General features: G+C 43.8%; 1 protein-coding gene across 8 annotated transcripts in view; it reads right to left on the bottom strand.

The window, feature by feature from the left end:
• LOC112251009 (DENN/MADD domain containing 1B) overlaps positions 1-24,237 on the bottom strand; it is a 174,065-nt gene that overhangs the window by 110,284 nt on the left and 39,544 nt on the right. For 6 of the 8 annotated variants that reach the window (XM_024421615.2, XM_024421624.2, XM_024421632.2 and 3 more), the window contains one exon: positions 4,611-4,654. The exons of 1 other annotated variant lie outside the window; for it this stretch is intronic. In XM_024421615.2, the coding sequence (XP_024277383.1) occupies positions 4,611-4,654 (44 nt within the window). Of the gene's footprint in view, positions 1-4,610; positions 4,655-8,793; positions 8,950-24,237 lie in introns of all 8 variants that reach the window. One more of the 8 variants, XM_042321734.1, reaches the window with a different exon arrangement.

Raw genomic sequence — 24,237 nt, 5'->3', positions numbered from 1 at the left:
AAATAATCACAAAAAAGCAACATTGGGTCAGAGCTTGCAAAACGGTGGCAATCTGTGTATTATAGTCTGAATTCATTCATTTTCAGTCACTTAAACTGTAAACACGATACCACAACTGGGAGGTAAACTAAAAGTTTTCAATAATTTCACTGCGTGTTTCAGATGGAATAGAGGCATTAGAATTTACCAGAGGCCACCAAAATAGAGCTTGTTCTGCAAAAATGTCTTAACTCAGGGGGGAAAGCCTGGGGGAGCCTGGCTGGCTACTTTTTCTATTTGGCTGACTACTCCATGTGCTTGTAGAAAACACAGGTAGTGTAGCAATGATATAGCCATAGTGAAACAGGCTATAGACTATAAGGTGGAAGAAACTATGAGACACCATGTGACCAAAAGGTCTACCTTGTTCCACAATCTCTGTTCTGTTTGCGGAACATCAGAGTTCTTTACCAGAACACCTCCCTGTTTTTAGAACAGAATCTGGTAGAGGACTGGGTTGCCAAGATATACCTGCAGTGCCCTATCCCTTTCCACGACTGCCAAAAACACACCCTCCGCTCCTCTTTCCTTTCCTCGACGCAGTTCTCTCCTCTCCTGCACTTTTACTTTCTTCTCTTCACTTCTCTCCCCTCATCTCCCACTCCGCCCCTGCTCTCTCCTCCCCTCTACCTCTCCTAAAGCAGCCCAGGGGTCAGTGTAATCAGGACCCATGAGCAACAAAGGCCATCAGTTAGATGTCCAGAGGAGTGCCTGTATAAAGGCCAGCTCAGCGGGGCGAGTCTTTCCATTAGGTAGTGCCCCACAACACCCCAGAGAGCGGGCATTGAGGGGCTAGAGACAGATAAACACACACACACACACATTATAGGGCCTTGTCTGACACTGCTGTCAGGGTGCAGTGAAGGGGAAAGACGAGACCCCTCGACACACACAGACGCAGAAGTGAAGACATAAACACACACACACACCGCCTCTTTCCTCATCTCTCACTGCTCATCACCCCGTTACAGCCCTACAAAAACGGCCGTCATAACAGCAGCAACCGTAGCGCTGGCAAGGCCCCTATTCTCACCCCATCACTCCATATGCCTTCCCCTCTCCCCTGCCTCCCACGCCTACGCCCAACTGTCAGTCTACCCCCTGCCCCTGCGTTTCTCTTCCTCCTTCCCCATGTTACCCCATCACTCTCCCCTCTGATGCTCACCCTCCCCGGCCCAGGGATGGGTCCACCAATCATATGGTGTCAGTGTGGATGCTCTGATGCGCCATGGTGTCAGAGATAGACTAATATCTGCTCTGAGAGAGGAGACCCCTGGGACAACAACACTGGCTCTTTCCATTTCTCTACTGACTGAGACCACACTGTCTGTTGGTCTGCCTATTGGTCTCTCGCTCTGCTTCCATCTATCTGCCTCTCTGAGTCTCTCTGCCTCTCTCGCTGTCTGCCTTTGTCTCTCTCTGCTTCTAAACACACACCAAACAGGTGTTAGGGTAAAAACACACAATTGGATTGTTGTATAATGTAGCCGTGGTACAGATTTACTCTATAGTAGCAGTATCCAGTACTGTAAACATTTTACTGCATTTATCTGGAACTAATGTAATAACACATGCAGAAAACTGCTGTTTAGGTGTCATTTGTAATTTCCTGCCATAGCTGCCACTGAGAAGAAATGGGAGAAAAGACAGAGAGGGAGAGACACACAGAGAGGCTATCAGCATGACTCAATGCCCTGATAAGTTTGGAGAATATCATCCCTGTGTGTGTGCAAAAGAGAGAGAGAAACAGAGACAGAGACCAGTGTGTGTGTGTGTGTGTGTGTGTGTGTGTGTGTGTGTGGACCAGAAGTCCCCACAAGAATAGTAAATGAACAAAATGATGATCAATTGGGTCAAATGCTATTTGTAGGGGGTTTGGGGTTAAGGTTAGTTTTAGGGTTAAGGTTAGGAGCTAGGGTTAGGGTTTTTGGGTCAGGTAAAATATTATTTTGAAAGGGACTGAATTGTGTCCCCCCCACAAGGTTAGTTATACAAGACTGTGTGTGTATGTGTGTCTCCTATTTTTTAAGAACTTTGGGATGAGATCTGAGAGGAAACTTTCCATCTGTCTATTTTATTTTAAAAAAAAAAAAATCCTTCTTACGATTCAAATATATGCTTTAGCCATCTCTCTCTTTCCCCTTCTCTATTCCTCTCCACATGGCAGCTGTAGATGACCAGGACATCAAGAGTCTCAGGGGTTGAGGGAGCAGGAGGGAAAGAAAAAAAAGAGCGAACGAAACATGGAGAGAGTGAGAGATGGAGAGAGCGTTTCTCACTTCATATTTATCCGCCCTGGCGTGCCAGCCTGCAGCCTGCTCTCCTTTGAGCCTCTATTCAACCACAGAACAGAAAAAAATCCATTCATATTTCCATAATCCACACTCCTGTCTGTCTGTCTGCCTGCCTGCCTGCCTGCCTCCTCCCCTCCCTCCCCAGGGGTAGACTAACCCCTCCACCCCGATCCTACAACTGTCATTACGCCGGGCAACAATACCAGGCCAAACAAAAGGAGGCCTGCGGAGACTGTTAGCATCTGCAGCCATATGCTGCTACTCTCCTAGAGAAAAGAGGAATGACTGACTGATTGACTGACTGCAGCTCCTCTCCTCACGGCCGCAGCGTGGAGCCACAAAGAGGAAAAGGAGCCCAATTCCTGGTAATGAGCTGTGTGAATAGTATACAGGCCTTTCTGGCTGCCGACGGAAGAAAGGCCATGCCGTCTGCACACAGTCACGCAATAGCTACACTAGCCATCTTATCCACACGCACAAGCTGGTCAACAACAGAGAGAAACAGAGATAGCAAGAGAGAGCGAGAGGGGGGAAACTAACACTTTTGTTACTTAAATCAAATGCTCGTGATTTGCACTATTTGCCTGTAGCTGCACCAAAACTTCAATATTTTCCTTCATAGCTTGTTCTCAAGCTTCTTTTTAAATAGGGAGCCAATTTGTTTTCAGCGCTTTTATTTCTCTGACTGAAACTCGTTTTCTCATGGCTCCCTCTTGTCTTTCTGCAGCAAACATATGGCGAGCAATAGGTTTGGAACCTCGAATCGCTGTAAAGATCACAGTATATAACTGCAATGCATATCGTATCGGCACCGAAGTATCGTGATAATATCGCATTGTGACACACACACACACACACACACACACACACACACACACACACACACACACACACACACACACACACACACACAGAGCCGCAGACAGACAGAGCCGGGAGCGTCTCTACAACCCGTTGATTCTTCAAAGCCGTTTCTTCTCTGCTGTGGTACGTACACACACACACTCAGTTAGCCTACGCATATTCATCTCTCCCTCTACTCTTCCATTCTAGTTTCTCTCTCTTCCTGTGATCAGCTGCAGTCTGCCCACTGCTCTGCTCTAAGACCTGTGTGTGTTCCAACACCTTTCAACACACTGGCCTGGTCACACCACAATATGGTCCATACCTCCGCCGCATCCCTCTAGCCCCCCGCTCATGCCGTGCTTTTAGGACCACAATATGGCAGTGTTAGACCCACAGCTCACACACACAGCTTGTAGAGTCAAAGATCACTACCAAAACGACAACCAGTATTGCCATTTTTTTTGTCATTTACTTATACAGCCGTGCATAATCTTCGACAAATGCACATTTTAGCACTGTCTTCTAATGTATGATCCTTATTATTAGCTGGGACTGTGGTGCTAAACTGTCATTCTGGGAAAATCTAAGTCAGAGACAAAGAACAAGACACCATTTGGATTTAGTGCTCTTTCATTCAATGGTAATGAAAAGGCAGGTAGCGACGACTAACAGGGAAACTAATAGAAGTACGACACTTCAGTCGAATCACTGGTACGTCATGGTCAACCGTGCTAAATAACATTGAGCAAAAATAACCCTCAGTACGACACCTGTCTCAGAACAGGTTTGTTATGCAACAGATCCGTATCCATTTCCTTTTCCACCCTGCATAAATTAATCGCCAGCTTCACCCTCTCATGGTGGATGTTGTCAAATGACAGGATTTGAAATAAGTGGCGGTTTAGGCACTGGGAGGAAGGCTTTAAGGTCTCTTTAGACCCTAGTGGTGTTTTTGGGGTTGGTTAGACACGAGACCGAGAGAGTGAATGGGACAGAGAGACAGAAAAGAGGGGAAGAAAGAACAGAAAACAGAAAGACGGTAAAAAGGAGACAGAAAGGAAGACAGAGAGAGCGAGGAAACAGAGGTGCGCATTCCTGTCATGGTTGCGCGATAATTACTGATTCGTCCGTTATTGAAGACCTGCTCACTGCCTTCATTATCAGCAACAGCCGGTGGTGGTGGTGGGGTGTGGGGGTGGGGGTGGTGGGTCGGGGTGTAGCACTAGATGGCAGGTTGAGTACGGAAAGGAGGGAGGCAGGGAGTGAGAGAGAGAGGTTGAGGGAGAAGGCGTATCACCATGAGAGAAAGCGAGTGAGAGGAGAGCGGGATAGAGAAGGAGGAGTGTGTGTGTGTGTGTGTGTGTGTGTGTGTGTGTGTGTGTGTGTGTGTGTGTGTGTGTGTGTGTGTGTGTGTGTGTGTGTGTCTCCAACCTGGTCTGTGTAGTCCTGGGGGAAGCTCCACAGCACGGCAGGATCTGGAGGTAATTGACAGACAGCATTAATCAGCGGTGAGAAACACAGCCTTCGCAGCGCTGCCTCAGAACATATACATATTAATGAGGGGGTGGAGGCAAGGGTGGCTGCCGCCAGTCGGCACAGACACACACCAACAATACACACATACAGTAGCACCAGCTAGCTAACACCGTGGAGAGATGGAGGATGTGTGTCTCCAATATGCTAATGCCTCTCCTTCATGTAGATATGATGTGATATTATACACCACATCATCCCTGTTTGGACGCGTGGAAATCAGACCTGCACATATAATACACAATAAAAATATATATTACCCACACACACACACACACACACACACACACACACACACACACACACACACACACACACACACATATATATATATTATATATATATATATATATATAATATATATATATAATATATATATATATATATATATATATATATATATATATATATATATATATATATATATATATATATATATATATATATATATATACACACACACATACATACACACACACATATTATATATATACACTTATATATCTACACATATACATACATACATACAGAGGGGCAAAAAAGGATTTAGTCAGCCACCAATTGTGCAAGTTTTCCCACTTAAAAATATGAGAGAGGCCTGTAATTTTCAACATAGGTACACTTCAACTATGACAGACAAAATGAGAAAAAAAATCCAGAAAATCACATTGTAGGATTTTTTATGAATTTATTTGCAAATTATGGTGGAAAATAAGTATTTGGTCACCTACAAACAAGCAAGATTTCTGGCTCTCACAGACCTGTAACTTCTTCTTTAAGAGGCTCCTCTGTCCTCCACTCGTTACCTGTATTAATGGCACCTGTTTGAACTTGTTATCAGTATAAAAGACACCTGTCCACAACCTCAAACAGTCACACTCCAAACTCCACTATGGCCAAGACCAAAGAGCTGTCAAAGGACACCAGAAACAAAATTGTAGACCTGCACCAGGCTGGGAAGACTGAATAGGTAAGCAGCTTGGTTTGAAGAAATCAACTGTGGGAGCAATTATTAGGAAATGGAAGACATACAAGACCACTGATCTCCCTCGATCTGGAGCTCCACGCAAAATCTCACCCCGTGGGGTCAAAATGATCACAAGAACGGTGAGCAAAAATCCAGAACCACACCTAGTGAATGACCTGCAGAGAGCTGGGACCAAAGTAACAAAGCCTACCATCAGTAACACAATACACCCCCAGGGACTCAAATCCTGCAGTGCCAGACGTGTCCACCTGCTTAAGCCAGTACATGTCCAGGGCCGTCTGAAGTTTGCTAGAGTGCATTTGGATGATCCAGAAGATGATTGGGAGAGTGTCATATGGTCAGATGAAACCAAAATAGAACTTTTTGGTAAAAACTCAACTCGTCGTGTTTGGAGGACAAAGAATGCTGAGTTGCATCCAAAGAACACCATACCTACTGTGAAGCATGGGGGTGGAAACATCATGCTTTGGGGCTGTTTTTCTGCAAAGGGACCAGGACGACTGATCCGTGTAAAGGAAAGAATGAATGGGGCCATGTATCGTGAGATTTTGAGTGAAAACCTCCTTCCATCAGCAAGGGCATTGAAGATGAAACGTGGCTGGGTCTTTCAGCATGACAATGATCCCAAACACACCGCCCGGGCAACGAAGGAGTGGCTTCATAAGAAGCATTTCAAGGTCCTGGAGTGGCCTAGCCAGTCTCCAGATCTCAACCCCATAGAAAATCTTTGGAGGGAGTTGAAAGTCCGTGTTGCCCAGCAACAGTCCCAAAACATCACTGCTCTAGAGGAGATCTGCATGGAGGAATGGGCCAAAATACCAGCAAGTGTGTGAAAACCTTGTGAACATTTACAGAAAACGTTTGACCTATGTCATTGCCAACAAAGGGTATTTAACAAAGTATTGAGAAAAACTTTTGTTATTGACCAAAAACTTATTTTCCACCATAATTTGCAAATAAATTCATTAAAGATCCTAAAATGTGATTTTTCTGGATTTTTTTCCCCTCATTTTGTCTGTCATAGTTGAAGTGTACCTATGTTGAAAATTACAGGCCTCTCTCATCTTTTTAAGTGGGAGAACTTGCACAATTGGTGGCTGACTAAATACTTTTTTGCCCCATATATATATAAGACCCCTGTGCTTGCCATAGATGGAGAGCGAGATGAACATTGTGAATTATGTTGGTGCAAAGGGCTTTTGGTTGTATTTGTATTGTATTGGGGCTATTTCTAAACATAATCTCCATTAACAGCACTTACAAAGTAATCCTATGCAACAATATGTCAAAACAAAGTGTATTGGTCACATACACATGGTTAGCAGATGTTATTGCGAGTGTGGCGAAATGCTTGTGCTTCTAGTTCCGACAGTGCTGTAATATCTAACAGTAATCAAAAAATTCCACAACAACTACCTAATACAAACAAATCTAAGTAAAGGGATAGAATAAGAATATACACAGATTAATATATGGATGAGCGATGACCGAGCGGCACATGCAAGATGCAATAGATGGTATAAAATACAGTATGTACATATGAGATTAATAATGTTTTGCATTACATGACTTGCATTACTCAAGTGGCATTATTAAAGTGACTAGTGATACATTTATTAAAGTGGATAATTATTTCAAGTCTGTATGTAGGCAGCAGCCTCTCTGTGTTAGTGATGGCTGTTTAACAGTCTGATGGCCTTGAGATAGAAGCTGTTTTTCAGTCTCTCGTTCCCAGCTTTGATGCACCTATACTGACCTCGCCTTCTGGTTGGTAGCGGGGTGAACAGGCAGTGGCTCGGGTGGTTGTTGTCCTTGATTATCTTTTTGGCCTTCCTGTGACATTGGGTGCTGTAGGTGTCCTGGAGGGCAGGTAGTTTGCCCCCGGTGATGCGTTGTGCACACCGGACCACCTTCTGGAGAGCCTTGTGGTTGTGGGCGGTGCAGTTTCCATACCAGGCGGTCTCAATTGTGCATCTGTAAAAGTCACATTTCTTCAGCCTCCTGAGGTCCTTTCGTTTCCCTCTACTGTTTCCTGAAGTCCACATTCTTCTTCTTTGTTTTGTTGACGTTGAGTGAGATGTTGTTTTCCTAACACCACACGGGAGCGTCGTCTGCAAACTTGATGATTGAGTTGAAGGTGTGCATGGCCACGCAGATATTGGTGAACAGGGAGTACAGGAGGGGGCTTAGCACTCACCCTTGTGAGGTCCCAGTGTTGAGGTTCAGCAAAGTGGAGATGTTGTTTCCAACCTTCGCCACCTGGGGGACCCAATTGCACAGGTGGTGTTGAGACCCAGGGCCTCAAGCTTATTGATGAGCTTGGAGGGTACTATGGTGTTGAATGCTGAGCTGTAATCAATGAACAGCATTCTTACATAGGTATTCCTCTTGTCCAGGTGGGATAGGGCAGTGTGCAGGCAAATGCATCCTCTGTGGAGCTATTGGGGCAGTATGCAAATTGAAGTGGGTCTAAGGTGGAAGGTAAGTTGGAGGTTATATAATCCTTGACTAGTCTCTCAAAGCACAAGGGGCGATAGTCATTTAGTTCAGTTACCTTTGCCTTCTTGGGTACAGGAACAATGGTGGCCATCTTGAAACATGTGGGGACAGCAGACTGGGATAGGAAGAGATTGAATATGTCCTTAAACACACCAGCCAGCTGGTCTGACACGGTAGGGATGCCGTCTGGGCCAGCAGCCTTGCGAGGGTTAACGCATTTAAAATGTCTTACTCACGTCGACCACGGAGAAGGAGAGCCCACAGTCCTTGGTAGCGGGCAAAGAAGGTGTTTAGTTTGTCTGGAAGCAAGACGTCGGTGTCAGTGACGTGGCTGGTTTTCTTTTGTAGTCCGTGATTGCCTGTAGATCCTGCCACAAACGTCTCGTGTCTGAGCCGTTGAATTGCGACTCCTCTTTATCCCTATACTGAAATGTTGCTTGTTTGATTGCCTTGCGGAGTGAATAACTTCACTGTTTATATTCGGCCAAATTTTGCGCCAATGCCACCATCTATCCACGGTTTCTAGTTTGTGTAGGTTTTAATAGTCACAGTAGGTACAACATCTCCAAGGCATTTCCTTATAAACTCACTCACCGAATCAGCGTATACATCAATATTATTCTCTGAGGCTGCCCGGAACATGTCCCAGTCCGCGTGATCAAAACAAAATCTGAAGCGTGGATTCCGATGGGTCAGACTAGTGTTGAATGGTTCTCGTGGTTCACGGCTCCATCCTGTTTGAGTTTCTGCCTATAGGACGGGAGGAGCAAAATGGAGTTGTGGTCAGATTTGCCAAAGGGAGGGCCTTGTATGCACCGCGCAAGTTAGATTAGCAGTTATCCAGTATATTGCCCGCACGAGTGCTACAATTAATATGCTGATAGAATTTAGGTAGCCTTGTTCTCAAATTTGCTTTGTTAAAATCCCCAGCTACAATAAATGCAGCCTCAGGATATATGGTTTCCAGTTTGCATAGAGTCCAGTGAAGTTCCTTGAGGGCCGTCATGGTATCGGCTTGAGGGCGGATATACACGGCTGTGACAATAACTGACGAGAATTCTCTTCGGCGATAATACGGTCAGCATTTGATTGTGAGAAATTCTAGGTCAGGTGAACAAAAGGACTTGAGTTCCTATATGTTGTTACAATTACACTATGAGTGATTAATCATGAAGCATACACTCCTGCCCTTCTTCCCAGAGAGATGTTTATTTCTGTCGGCGCGACGCACAAAGAATCCCAGGGCTGTACCGACTCCGACAACACATCCCGAGAGCTATGTTTCTGTAAAACAGAGCATGTTACAATCCCCGATGTCTCTATGGAAAGAAACCCTTGCCCTAATTTTGTCTACCTTGTTATCTAGAGACTGGACATTGGAGAGTAATATACTCAGAAGCGGTGGGTGGTGTGCACGCATCCGGAGTCTGACCTGGAGGCCGCTCCGTCTACCTCTTCTGTGGCGACTTTGTTTTGGGTCGGCCTCTGGGATCAGATCAAATGCCCTGGATGGTGGTGCGAACAAAGGATCTGCTTCGGGAAGTCGTATTCCTGGTCGTAATGTTGATAAATTGACGTCGCTTTTCTGGGCTAACAATGTAAGAAATAATACATAAAAACCTAAATACTGCATAATTTCTTCAGGACTAGAAGTGAGGCGACTCTCTCTTTTACTAGTAGGTGCAGTAATTAGGCCTACAGTGTTACAACACATACAGTATGTGCCTGTAGACATGTCTAGACTACATCATGGCAGAGATCATGACAAAGGAATCATTCCAAAAGTTTAAAACCCACCCCACAATGCTCGTTTAGCCATCTCAAGCTCTTCGAAAGCATTGAAAACACAAACAAATACTTTTTATATCACCAGGGCTAGTTCAATAGCCAAATGTTGTCGAACATTGCAGATAGAAATAGCACGAATAGAGCCGACTAAATTCCTTATTCTTCATGTCATAGAGGCATGCTTGTTCTACAAAGCCAATTTCTATCTAAACAATCCAAAACATTGCGTCCTGCTGAACGCTCCCCAGGTCTAGCACAAAGTCTACATGAGGAAGAGCTCACAGCCGTTGTGTCACTATCAGAGGGGCTTCTGGTAAACATAGTTCACCACAATGTTAGGGCTCCAGACCACAGCAACAGACTAAGAACTGTTTTTTAGTCCAGAAATTGCCTTAAATCGGCAATCAGCAGTTAAAAGAATAACAATTCAATATCCCCACCAATGTTTAGGTGAAAAGCTGAGGGATAGGGCTGGAGAAATGTAACCACTCTCAAATTCATATACAGAGCTATGGATACAATGACTGGCCATCCATGATATCAAAATTATAGTTTTAACCATGTTTTGAGGCTATATAGTGTTTGTTTACCAACATTGGCATGAAATAAGTGTATATTTTGGGTTCTGATTGGGTACGACAATTGAACTAAGCTCATGAGGCTTTTATTAGTTATATTATTCAAGAATCAATGGGAACATTTAATTAATTCAGAAGTCCAAAAATGGATGGAGGAACTGCAGATTGCAACTTTAATATGGGTCCGGGAAACTGGTTCAAATAGCTAAGAAAACTCTGTTTTTGGATTTAGAACTTCAACAGCAGTCATGTTGGCATCAATAGTTTAATTTTGGGACACTAAACAATAATCTTCCTCTCGCAAGGACACATACACACATAATAAACAGACCCCCATATTTTCCACTGAAAAGGACAACAGGAGCGAGTAGACAGAATCAAAGATGCCTTCCATAATCCTGTTGCGTGATTTCATGGGCCTCCTCTGAAAAGGCCCTGACAAAGACACTTTCTGCTCCCCTAGGGAACTCCATCCCAAAATATACACCCACCATCCCTCCCCCTCCATCACAAATACATAAAACACTCCATCACAAATACATACAATCCCCCCCCACCCCCCTCCTGAGCCGCCAGAGTTAGGGCAATTTTATGCTGATTTTATGGGTGAGAGGATGGGAACCACTGCCAGACAGAGAGAAAGAGAGGGAGATTGAGAGTGAGGAGTAAAGAAGAGAAGGAATGAAGGGAGAAAAGGGGAGGGCCTCTTTCCACTCTCTCTCCAGCTGACCATAACTCTCCCTAACTCCCTTCCCTCACACTATTCCCTCTCTCCCTCACTTCTCTCTACCTTTCCCTAACCCCCCTCGCCTTCATCCAGTCTCTCAATATTCTCTGTACAGCTCTGCCTATCATCCCCCGACTCTCCCCCTTTCCCCCATCCCTCCTGCTGCTGTATTGTAGTAGTAAGCCAGGCCAGGCGTGTGTTAGAGCCCGCGGGGCTGAAGGGGTTAAGGTGAAGGTTTGGAGGGTAAAGCAGACCCCCGCTGCCCCCTTCCCACCCACAAGCCCCTGCTGCTGAGGTAGAAAGACAAATGTTAATCACAACAGACCTAGCGCTCACACACACACAAATAAATATGGGCACACAAACGTATGCTGGAATACAGACACACACACTTCACTAGTTCCTCTTTGTCATTGTCCTACAACTAAACCAGAAGTCTAACAGTAATCAAAACAAGCCTATCAATATCCTGAACTAGGCCAGACCCCATAAAGATGTGTTAACAGAAGCTGCTGTACACATCACAACTCCACCTACAACACATCTCCATTCACACCAAAATAAAACAACCCCACTTCCTCCCAAAACAAATATCCACTCCATTAGTGAGAACATGTTGGCTCTGACAGTGAGTGACAAGGGGAAAACAACCTATAGCGTATTTCATCTCCAGTGTGTGACAGACACACATAGTCCCTATCTCTTTCTCCTGTAGGTGACAATTGAAATCACCTAGCTATCAGCTATCATCACTGGGTACTATTCCTCTATTTACACCCCGAGTGAAGGCAGGCACGGGAGTGCCAGCAAGCTCAGGAGTGGCCATTGATCCCTCAACATACGTGTTTGTGTTTTCCAGCATATAAGCCTACATGTGTAAAAAAGTGCGGGGCTCAGAGTGTGTGTGTGTGTGTGTGTATGTGTGTGTCCATTAATCCCTGTGGGATTCAAGCGTGGCTAACCTGGGACATGCGCTGTGCGGCAAGGCAACACAGAGTCAGCCCCCAGCAGCTGAGACAACCAGCAGCCAGGGTCAGTGGCAAATCAATGTTTGGACGTCCCACCGATGCCCGTCTTTAAAAGTCGATACGCATCGCTTTGATAGGGGCTGAAAAGGGGGCCAGAGGGGGTTAATAGGTGAGTGGTGGAAGGGAGATAGGGGTGTGCGCGTGTGCGTATGATTAATAGGTAAAGGGTGGAAAGGATTAGGCTTCTCTCTCAGCTGACACCACTTCAAAGAAAGGATAGAAGCAACAAGCGGAGGGAAACAGAGATGTTAACTATTAAGTGAAAAATGAATGAGTGTCAAATAGAAAAGGGTTATAGGAGTGGGTGGAGCCGACAGCTGCTTTTACCAGATTGTTGAATAGTGGTTTGGGAACTGGATTCTCAATTCTCTTAACCCGTGGTGATATAAAATATTAGAGATTGCGACATTACTGTGCAAGGTAGAGATTGCAAAACAATTATTATTATGCCCATCGGTTGGTGCCCATCGGTTGAATGTTTCAACCTCTTAAGAAGTGGTGTTTTTCCCTCTAGTTCCCAGTTTCAAAAAGCATTGAAAACTACACTAACCTTTGAGTTTCTGCAGCCAGAAATGGGCCATCTTCAGCACGGAATTCTGACAAGGTAAAAAATTTTAACAAATAAAGCAGGATCATGCTCTGGGAAACACAACAATGCACCCATTTTAGTCAGAGCTTTTTGTATTTTTTATATTTAACCTTTATTTAACTAGGCAAGTCAGTTAAGAAGAAATTCTTATTTACAATGACGGCCTACCAGGGAACAGTGGGTTAACTGTCTTGTTCAGGGGCAAAAAGATTTTTACCTTGTCAGCTCAGGGATTTGATCCAGCAACCTTCCGGTTACTGGCCCAACGCTCTAACCACTCGGCTCCCTGCCACCCCAGGAAAATATAAGGAAATATACATCTTTGTTTTAAATTAAACATGTAAATTGGTGCCTGTTGGTGCAGGTTATACAACTACCCACCCTGATGAAAAACCAACATTAGAAAGAGTCTAATGGTTAAATTACAAACCAAAGCTCTATATATAACAAGATAATAGTTATCTAGTTCGACAGACCTTAGATGGCTCCTGTTATGACTTATATTTGTCCTTAGAATTATTATTAGTTATCTGTTCTATATAGAGCTAGCCAACGTGGTGTTTTGGCCTCATGGTTTCTGATGTTTTCAAAGTTAGCCAGCTGTGTGTAGTGTAAACATAATTAACTTATAAGTCTGATCCACCGGTCGGTCGTGACTTGTATCTGCACTATGATTGGACGATACAGACCGCAATGCTGTATTGGATGAGTAGTTTGTTTGCCCCCAACTCTGGTATGTACACAGTCTTGTACCCTAGAGTTGTTCTTACATATATCACAGTTTATTTTAAGCGAATTCTAATCTTTTGAATTAATGGTTAACCCGGAGATTTTTGAACCTATTCAACATTTGTAACCAAAATAACCAGCATGTTTTTGAAATGTGTATGCTAAAAATGAGTGGTGTGTCAGTTACGGAACCATAAACGCGGGAAGAGGGCCATGGCCCATTGGAGCCCTTTACATCTATAGAACTAACCCGATTATAAACAACCAGTTAACTGATGTAAACTGCAACTCAGTGGGGGCTGGGCACTAATTTTCCATCATCACCAGTACAAACTGTGACGTTTTAGCTTTTCATTAAGACACTGTGTGAGTGTCAGCCACGTCTCTATGTGACAAGCAGCATCAGGTTTAAAAATAGAGTGGTGACAAACTACAAGAAGAAACGCATCATACAGGCACACACCAGGGTTTCCCTTAGCCGGCTTTGGGCAAAAAATAAATAATGAAAAGCCGATAAATAAAACTGTTGCCGGCCAAAATGACAGGGGGAAAAAAAAAATCACATTACAAAATAATGCTTTTTATTCATTGATGGAAATACCAGTCGATGGAAATACATTTGACCATCATGCTCATCGGTCTATTGGTTCATTTGCATCATTTTGTTGAATTAAATAGACCTGTGCATTTTCGTTAGTCATCATGTAACGTCATCTTATTTATCCAACAACTATCCCACGGGCACAGCATACAAAGCCTATTTTCAGCGGGATTTCTCCTGTAGCTCCTCAACTGGTTGCTGCTGGAGTAAAATGTGAATCTATAAGCCCAAGCGCAACAATTCTAAAAGCAATCCTGTGTTAAAAAAACATTTAAGGGCAAACAATAGGTTATCAGTGCGTCACCCACAACTTTACAATGTCAGCTGGAGGCCGTATGCATTTTGAAAACATACTTAAATGTTTTATTTCCTATTATTTATATCCTTCCTGTTTGGCACTGTCCGGGGGTATCATCGGATGGGGCCACAGTGTCTCCTGACCCCTCCTGTCTCAGCCTCCAGTATTTATGCTGCAGTAGTTTGTGTCGGGGGGCTCGGGTCAGTTTGTTATATCTGGAGTACTTCTCCTGACTTATCCGGTGTCCTGTGTGAATTTAAGTATGCTCTCTCTAATTCTCTCTCTCTCTCGGAGGACCTGAGCCCTAGGACCATGCCTCAGGACTACTTTGCATTATGACTCCTTGCTGTCCCCCAGTCCACCTAGCAGTGCTGCTGCTCCAGTTTCAACTGTTCTGCCTGCGGCCATGGAATCCTGACCTGTTCACCGGACGTACTACCTGTCCCAGACCTGCTGTTTTCAACTCTCTAGAGACAGCAGGAGTGATAGAGATCCTCTTAATGATCGGCTATGAAAAGCCAACTGACATTTACTCCTGAGGTGCTGACTTGCTGCACCCTCGACAACTACTGTGATTATTATTATTTGACCATGCTGGTCATTCATGAACATTTGAACATCTTGGCCATGTTCTGTTATAATCTCCACCTGGCACAGCCAGAAGAGGACTGGCCACCCATCATAGCCTGGTTCCTCTCTAGGTTTCTTCCTAGGTTTTGGCATTTCTAGGGAGTTTTTCCTAGCTACCGTGCTTCTACACCTGCATTTGCTTGCTGTTTGGGGTTTTAGGCTGGGTTTCTGTACAGCACGTTGATATATCAGCTGATGTAAGAAGGGCTATATAAATAAATTAGAATTGATATTATTTAGCATGTCTTACCTTGCTTCAAAGTAGCCTATAAGCAAAAACTGACCATGGAAATGTGGAGGCAATTATTATATAAAGACTTCAAGTTTGGGGAAGCTTGCAAATATCCTATAATTTCAACAACAACAAAAAAGTATTTTAAATAAAAATAAAAAAATGTAAGAACTCCATCATAGTAGTGCATAGAAGAGCAATGAAACATGGTGCTACGTGTATGAAAAGACAGTCGACAGACAGTACAAATATTTTAAAACAGTAATTCACACACAAAAAAATCTATATATATATATATATATATATATATATATATATATATATATATATATATATATATTATTTTTTTATATAATTATTATTATTTTATTTTTTTTTTGAAGAGAATTGGAATTTCAGTTATGATTTTAATCTGCACATTGTTGTGGAACAGTTTAATTTCAATAATAAAGTTTCTCAAAATCATTGTCACATCATTACAGATAATGTATTACTGGCTCATTTGACACGTATTTTGCTAATTAGATTTCTGCAGGGGCGCGGTCATCGACCTTAGGGGGTTAAACAGCATGATCATTACACAGGCGCACCTTGTGCTGGGGGACAATAAAAGGCCACTAAAATGTAATTTTGTCACACAACACAATGCCACAGATGTCTCAAGTTGAGGAAGAGTGCAATTGGCATGCTGACTGCAGGAATGTTGACCAGAGCTGTTGCCAGAGAATTTAAATGTTAATTTCGCTACCATAAGCCCCCTCTCCAACGTCGTTTTAGAAAATTTGGCAGTCCATCCAACCGGCCTCACAACCGCAGACCACGTGCAACCACGCCAGGACCTCCACATCTGGCTTCTTCACCTGCAGGTTCATCTGAGACCAGCCACCAGGACAGCTGATAAAACTGCAGCTCTGCACAACTGAAGAATTTCTACACAAACTGTCAGGAACCGTCTCCGTGAAGCTCATCTGCATGCCTGTCATCTTCACCAGGGTCTTGACCTGACTGCAATTTCGGCGTCGCAACTGACTTCAGTTGGCAAATGCTCACCTTCGATGGCCACTGGCACGTTGGAGAAGTGTGCTCTTCACAGATGAATCCCGGTTTCAACTGTACCGGGCAGATAGCAGACAGTGTGTATGGCGTCGTGTGGGCGAGTGGTTTGCTGATGTCAATGTTATGAACAGAGTGCCCCATGGTGGGGTTATGGTATGGGCGGACAGGCATAAGCTATGGAAACGAACACATTGCATTTTATCAATGGCAGCAGGTCCATTATCGTGCCATCCATCTGCCGTCATCACCTCATGTTTCAGCATGATAATGCACGTCCCCATGTTGGAAGGATCTGTACACAATTCCTGGAAGCTGAAAATGTCCCAGTTCTTACATGGTCTGCATACACCAGACTGAGCATGTTTGAGATACTCTGGATTGATGTGTACGACAGCGTGTTCCAGTTCCCAGCAATATCCAGCAACTTTGCACAGCCATTGAAGAGGAGTGGAACAACATTCCACAGGACACAATCAACAGCCTGATCTGCTCTATGTGAAGGAGATGTGTCACACTGCATGAGGCAAATGGTGGTCACACCAGATACTGACTGGTTTTCTGATCCACGCCCCTACTTTATTTTGTATTCCCAGTCATGTGAAATGCAAAGATTAGAGCTTAATGAATGTATTTAAATTGACTGATTTCCTATATGAACTGTAACTCAGTAAAATCTTTGAAATAGTTGCATGTTGCATTTATATTTTTGTTCAGTGTAAATTGATTCAAATTTAAAAGCTAAAAGTCAACTAATATGGGATTTACCATCCTCTGTTATATAGACATATTGATACAATGTGACGATCCATTGGTGGCTAAAGAAATGAGCGAATGGAACTCATAAACTATAGGCCATTCCTCTTTCACACCGAGCATTGGTGATTATCGAGGGGGAGATTGCTAAAAAAAATTCAAATAGCTTACGGTCAAGAACTATAGTTTTAATACAAACTGTTTCTTTGCCACACACCCCTCCCCTTCTTCTCAATTAAAGTTCTTCTTAGTTAAGTTAAAGTTCTACTCCAGACACATTGTTGTCACCCGTATTTTAGATACTTTACAATAACAGCTGCAACTCAATAATCAGCTAGGCATATTGCCACGTATGCTGACCAAATTGTGGGACTCCCAACGAGGCATAGGCCGAAGAGCTTGTGATTTAAAACAATCCACAGCTATATTTTTAAAGAAGGTAATGATCCTCGATCCCTAGTGGCTAAGTCATGCTTTCTGGTGAAGTATTTTTAATTATTTTATTTATTTCTGTATAGACAAGTGTAATTATATAATTTTGGCCAATTAATTCCCATTTACTTCGCTATTGGACCCACCTATGCCATTTCTCTCCTGTTCTATTGATTTTCATAATCAACTTTCTTTCGTTGTCCAGAAGCCCAAAGGCACAATCCTAATCATATTAGCAACCCACCCTAGTTGTTGCGTCTTTAGAGTCCATGTCACAGATCTTCCGGGAACATTCATTACGCACACCTGTCCCCTGTTCCCACTGATTAGTACTTGTATAAGTGTGCCCTTTGGTTTCCATTGGGCTGTCGATTATTGTTACAATATCCGTTAGTGCGTGTGCTGTGCGTTTTGGGCTTTTTTGCCCTTGTGGATTGCGCAGATGATTACGGGTCTCGTCCCGTGTGTTAATAATATTTATTCAAGGTACTCCTCACTCTTTTGTTTGGGTTTCAACCCTGTGTTTTGTGTACGTGCCCTTACACGGCACGCCGTAATTTGGGTTTAATTTTAAAAACTATTACGCATTCCTGCATCTGTCTCCCGATCCTTCATGCCAATGTGCCAGTCCCCCTCTTTCTAAGTTTCTAAAAGAGATTTTAATTTTATTGGCCACTTCATTACATGAGCTGCATGTTCTGTTGAGATTAATTACCATAATCTAAATGTGATTTCTGTCATTCTGAGCACCGTGGGTGGACACCCTTCCCGGTCACGTTGTCTGGCACCACATTTTCCTAACAAAAACTCTGGCACACACAGAAACACTGAAGATTGAGAGGTATCAAACACACATTCAACCAATGAGTTATAGCGGTGTACTACGGATTCATAAACAGTATTAAATATGCACAGTATTAATCTAGTATATAAACTACATATATGCCTAAACCTATTGTTAGTATTACCAATAACTCATCTCTAAATGAACGACACACATTTGCCCACAGAGCAGGCAGAATGTCTGTTGTTGGTTTTTGCATAATCACAGAAACGACTGGTTAGCAGTTTGATTGAATGTTATATTGAATAGGAATCCTGCTTGTTAGAGGACAGCTTCTATATGGAGAGTAGCAGTTCTGCAGTGAGAAGAAAAGGTTGAAAACCCCTCAGCATCCCTCTCCTCTACAACAAGATGAAGGGCCCTGTAGTGCCTGCCTCTTCTTGTTCCTCCTTTCTCCCTTCCCTTCCCCTCCTCTCCCCTCTCTTTCTTGGCCAGGGGTTAAACTGCTGCACTCTAACCTCGCCTTGGCAATCCCTCCTTTCTCTCTCCCACTCTCCCTACCTCTCTCTCTCTCTCTCTCTTATCTTTAAGAGATTTATTTCACCGTATGTAGTGGTTCGGATTAAGGCCCCGGCCTGTATGGCCTGGGGATAAAGACATTGTTTTAGCAGCCGCCAGTTTCTGACTGAGGAGGCAGCGACTGGCCGGGAGGAAGCTGCCGCTACTTAACATCCACAATGGCCGCCATTGTAGGGCCGGGGCTGCAGGGGCTGCAGGGGCTGCAGGGGCCTGCTTCAGAGGCCGTCTAGACTTTGAGCCAGCTAGTCAAGGAGCTGCAGGTGAAAATCCCATCAGCCACTGGAGTGAAAGTTAACTAAGGTAACCTGCTGTGAACCTGATGACGATGTCAAGCCAACATATGGCCCCAAATGTCTATTGTCGGAACGAAGGGCTTTCTTCCCACTCAAGAAACTGGAGAGGGGGTGAGAGAGGGGCATGGTGGAAAGGGGTTAGGAGCCTAAAGGAAGGAGGAATAACTATGGTCATGGCTTTACTTCTGGATCACTAGCCTTATTTTGTCTAGGAGGAGCCCTACCACCAGAACACAATTAAAGGAGTAGGCAGATTAACTGCCATCTTTCAACTCGCACTGAATGACGTTTAAAACAAGCTTTTCTCCCCTCTATCCTCACTCCGAAATCACACAGCCAATGGCATTACATTTCATGCTGATTTAGTAGGCAATGGGCCCAAGAAAGGAAATGTCTCACTGACGATATGGTCCTTAAATTTACTTGTGTTGATCAGTCTGTGTTAACAGCCTGGGTCAGTAAAAGTAGATATTAGGGTTTAGGCCTATGTACTGTGTACTGTGTGTCCTAAAAAAAAAAAACTCAGCTGCACCATACTGGGGGAAAGCACTGCTATTTACATTCCTACTGTAGGTACAGTGGTTGCTCCACTAAACGTTATGCGACTATGCTGCGGTTCAGTACGGTACCCTGCGTCACCACTTCATTGCTCCAGAGGGGGAGTTAGAGCACGGATTATGCTTTTGGGTCCTACTGTGTCTCTGACTGACAATGAAATCTAAATAGAAAGTGATAATTGTGCACGACTTCATTGTCACAACTAACTGTTGTTACACTAAGGTTTTTATTATTTTATTAGGATTATTTTGCTCTTACTGTGGTACTGTAGGCCACTCCCAACCGGTCACGTTGTACAGTGCCTGAGTGGCGCAAAGGTCTAAGACACTGCATAGCAGTGCAAGCTGTGTTGCTACAGATGCTGGTTCAATACCTGTGCTGGCCTTGACTGGGAGACCCATGAAATGACTGTAGGTTTTTGGTTTCTCTCCGTCGAAAAACAGAAATAAATAATTCTAAATAACAAACTGGCTTTATTTACAAATTATTATCAATGTCTCACCCAATGTTCAAGAATGGCCTTTTTCCTCACTCATTTTACGTTATTTGAAAAATATTTATCCAAAATAGTTTTTTTTTTAAACAAAGAGATTATTATTCATTTAGAATTATATAAAAGCATGTTGGATATTCTCACAGATATATTATTAACCCCTTTATGAGCAGGACAATATATAAATTGGTCATGGCAAGGACAGCCTACTCCTTCCTCCCCGTGGGGGAATTGAACCCAGGTCCCCCGCGTGCCCGCACGACACGGGGATTCTTTAGGTAAATAGCCCAGTACTGTAGCCTACTGCCGACCATCACACTGTACAGTGCCATATTTCCCGTTCCAACCTAACAGAAACCCAAGGATTTTTTTCATTTTTCTTGTAATAGAAACACCATAATATTAAATCCAATTAATTAAGCAAGTATCAGTCAAAAGTTTGGACACACCTACTCATTCCAGGATTTTTCTTTATTTTCTACATTGTAGAATAATAGTGAAGACATCACAACCATGAAATAACATATAAGGAATCAGTTACGAACAAATTCTTATTTACAGGGACAGCCTACTCCTTCCTCCCCGTCAGGGAATTGAATCCCGGTCTCACACATGACACAGGGATTCTTTGGCTAAATAGCCCAGTACTGTAGCCTACTGCCGACCGTCACATCGTACAGCGCCATATTTCCATTCCATCCTAATGGAAACCCAGAGGGTTTTTTGTTTTTCTTGGAATAGAAACACCATAATATTAATCCAATAAATTAAGCAAAATTTCTTATAATCAGTCCCAAATAATATGTTCTTACAAAAAAAGGTTTTAAATTCTCTAGTACAGCCACTATTGAAGGCTACCAAAAGCTTCTCAAAGATGCCCTCTGGTGGTCAAACTAGCACTAATGGTTAATGGTACCAGTGGTTCACACAAATAACGTGCCATAGAATTCTGTGGCAGTACACTGCAACTTTTAAAGGACGAACCAATGTACTTTATGGTTGCTGCAGGGATTCTATCTATACAGGCTACATACTGTATATGTGAGTAGGGTCTGGGGATTCTCCAATTACACTGAATCTAAAGCCGACAAGCACAGCATAACGGGGAGAAGGAGAAAGAGCTTCATGAAGATCTGACCCTGGTAATAACACAGTTATTTCATCTGCACAGCTATCTGAGAGCTACCAGGATAAGCCTTAAGGAGGAGAGGGAGAGGGAGATGTCTCCAGGATAGTTGGGAAGCAACCCAATTTCACAGCTTCACGACTGAGCAGAGCAGCATATGGACACTAGCGAAGCGAGCTCTGTGACAGGCTCCGCTCTGCGTATCTATCAACACTGATGTTCCCAGTTAGCCTCCATACGGGTCCAACATTATGTCAAACACGGGCTACGCCTCAGTGAGCGAGGAGCTAGCTAGGTGCTGCCTTCCTCCACACTACGTGTTTGTGTATGGGGGATAATAAAAAGAATGCTTACTGTCGTTGATATCTCAAGTCATATGGAGTGCACTGACTTCCTCTCTCTCTATCCTACAGTACATTGTGATGTGAATTCCACGTTCCAAGCATCAAGCGTGCCAGGACAACATTAGTTCTAGAATAAACAAACTCCCAATTCCAGATTGTAGACCTAACTAGGCGCCTGAGAACATAATAATTCTAGACTGGCTAGGTTAAGTGTCAGTGCTGAGCGTTCCACCTTACTTGTGGGTAAAAAAAGATGCACTGCAACAGAACTACTTCGGGTTATAACACATTTCTCCCCATATGGTGCAACCATCTGCCTCATTCACACATTTAAAAACTCAGTACCTGTGAAAAACTCAAATTACCCTTTCAAAGACATAACGATTCCCTAGAAAACCTGCTTTGAGGTTGCCCCTAACAACTGATCTATGGTAAAATGCAGGTAAATCTCCTTAAAATGCTACGGTTAGGGCTGGCGAGTTTGAGAGGTTGGGGCAGGGGTTTTCAAACTTTTTTGCCCAGAGACCCCAGCCCAGGCAAAGCGGAGACACAGGGAACCTCATCATATAAAGCAAGTTATGTCTCGTCTTGTCTGATCAGGTGAATGACAATGGAAAGTAATGTAAACATAATCAACATTTTTCAATTAACAGATTTGGTAGACAGTTTCGATATTTTGATATCCCGACAGCTCATTGGAATAGGAAGTGTAAACTTTTTTTATCCCCTTTTTATGGTATCCAAATTGGTAGATACAGTCTTGTCTCATCGCTGCAACTCCTGTACGGACTCAGGAGAGGCGAAGGTCGAGGGCTGTGCATCCTCCGAAAGCCAACCCAGTCTAAAACCGCACTGCTTCTTAACACAATGCCCTCTTGACCCGCAAGCTAGCCGCACCAATGTGTCGGAGGAAACACGGTACACCTGGCGACCGTGTCAGCGTCACCGTGTCAAGCAATGAGGTCGAAGGAATTGTCCGTAGAGCTTCGAGACAGGATTGTGTTGAGGAACAGATCTGGGGTAGCATTGAAGGTCCCCAAGAACACAGTGGCCTCCATCAATCTTAAATTGAAGAAGTTCGGAACCGCCAAGACTCTTTCTAGAGCTGGGCTCCCAGCCAAACTGAGCAATCGGGGGAGAAGGGCCTTGGTCACTCTGACAGAGCTCCAGTTCCTCTGTGGAGATGGGAGAACCTTCCAGAAGGACAACCATCTTGGCAGCACTCCACCAATCAGGCCTTTATGGTAGAGTGGCCAGATGGAAGCCACTCCTCACTAAAAGGCACATGACAGCCCACGTGGAGTTTGCCAAAAGACACTTAAAGGACTCTCAGACCATGAGAAACAAGATTATCTGGTCTAATGAATCCAAGATTGAACTCTTTGGCCTGAATGCCAAGCGTCACGTCTTGAGGAAACCTGGCACCTCCGTACGGTGAAGCATGGTGGTGGCAGCATCATGCTGTGGGGATATTTTTCAGCGGCAGGGACTGGGAGACTGGTCAGGATGAAGGGAAAGATTAACAGAACAATTTACAGAGAGATCCTTCATGAAAACCTGCTCAGGACCTCAGACTGGGGCGAGGTTCACCTTCCAACAGGACAACGACCCTAAGAACACAGCTAAGATAACGCAGGATTGGCTTCAGGACAAGTCTCTGAGTGGCCCAAACGAGCCTGAAATTGAACCCAAACTAATATCTCTGGAGAGACCTGAAAATAGCAGTGTAGCGACCCTCCCCATCCAACCTGACAGAGCTTCAAGGGATTTTCTAAGAATGGGAGAAACTCCCCATCTACATGTGTACAAGCTTGTAGCGCAATACCCAAGACTCGAGGCTGTAATCACTGGCAAAGGTGCTTCAACAAAGTACTGAGTAAAGGGTCTGAATACTTATGTAAATATCTAAAACCTGTTTTTGCTTTGTCATTATGGAGTATTGCGTGTAGATTTAATGAAGGGGGAAAACGATTTAATCAATTTTAGAATAAGGATGTAAAGTAACAATGTTGAGAAAGTCGAGGGGTCTGAATACTTTCCAAATGCACTGTATACATATAAGTTGCGGACCACGTGCAGTACCTCGGCCGCGGATCCCAGTTTCAAAAAGGATGGATCTCCCTTCATGACATGTAGAGTAGTGTACTGTACATATGGCGCCCAGAGGCTGCTAGCTGCCGATGATGACAGAGTAAAGCTTTGCCTTTGGCGTCTACATGCTGGTGCCATCATATTGTAGCAAGGATCTGAGGATCACATGAGGAGCCTGTCAGACAGCTATCAATCTCTAGCGGAACGACACCACCACTGCTGCTTGAAGGGTTCAATGCAGGCAACATGATACTGTTGGAAAGATGGGCAATCCTAAAGTGTTTCTGTTTCTCATACCATTATTAAAGTAGCTAGGTGGACACTATTTG

This window comes from Oncorhynchus tshawytscha, linkage group LG01 (genome assembly GCF_018296145.1).
Source record: "Oncorhynchus tshawytscha isolate Ot180627B linkage group LG01, Otsh_v2.0, whole genome shotgun sequence".
NCBI classification, from domain to species: domain Eukaryota; kingdom Metazoa; phylum Chordata; class Actinopteri; order Salmoniformes; family Salmonidae; genus Oncorhynchus; species Oncorhynchus tshawytscha.
This window is presented reverse-complemented; position numbering and strand designations above follow the sequence as displayed.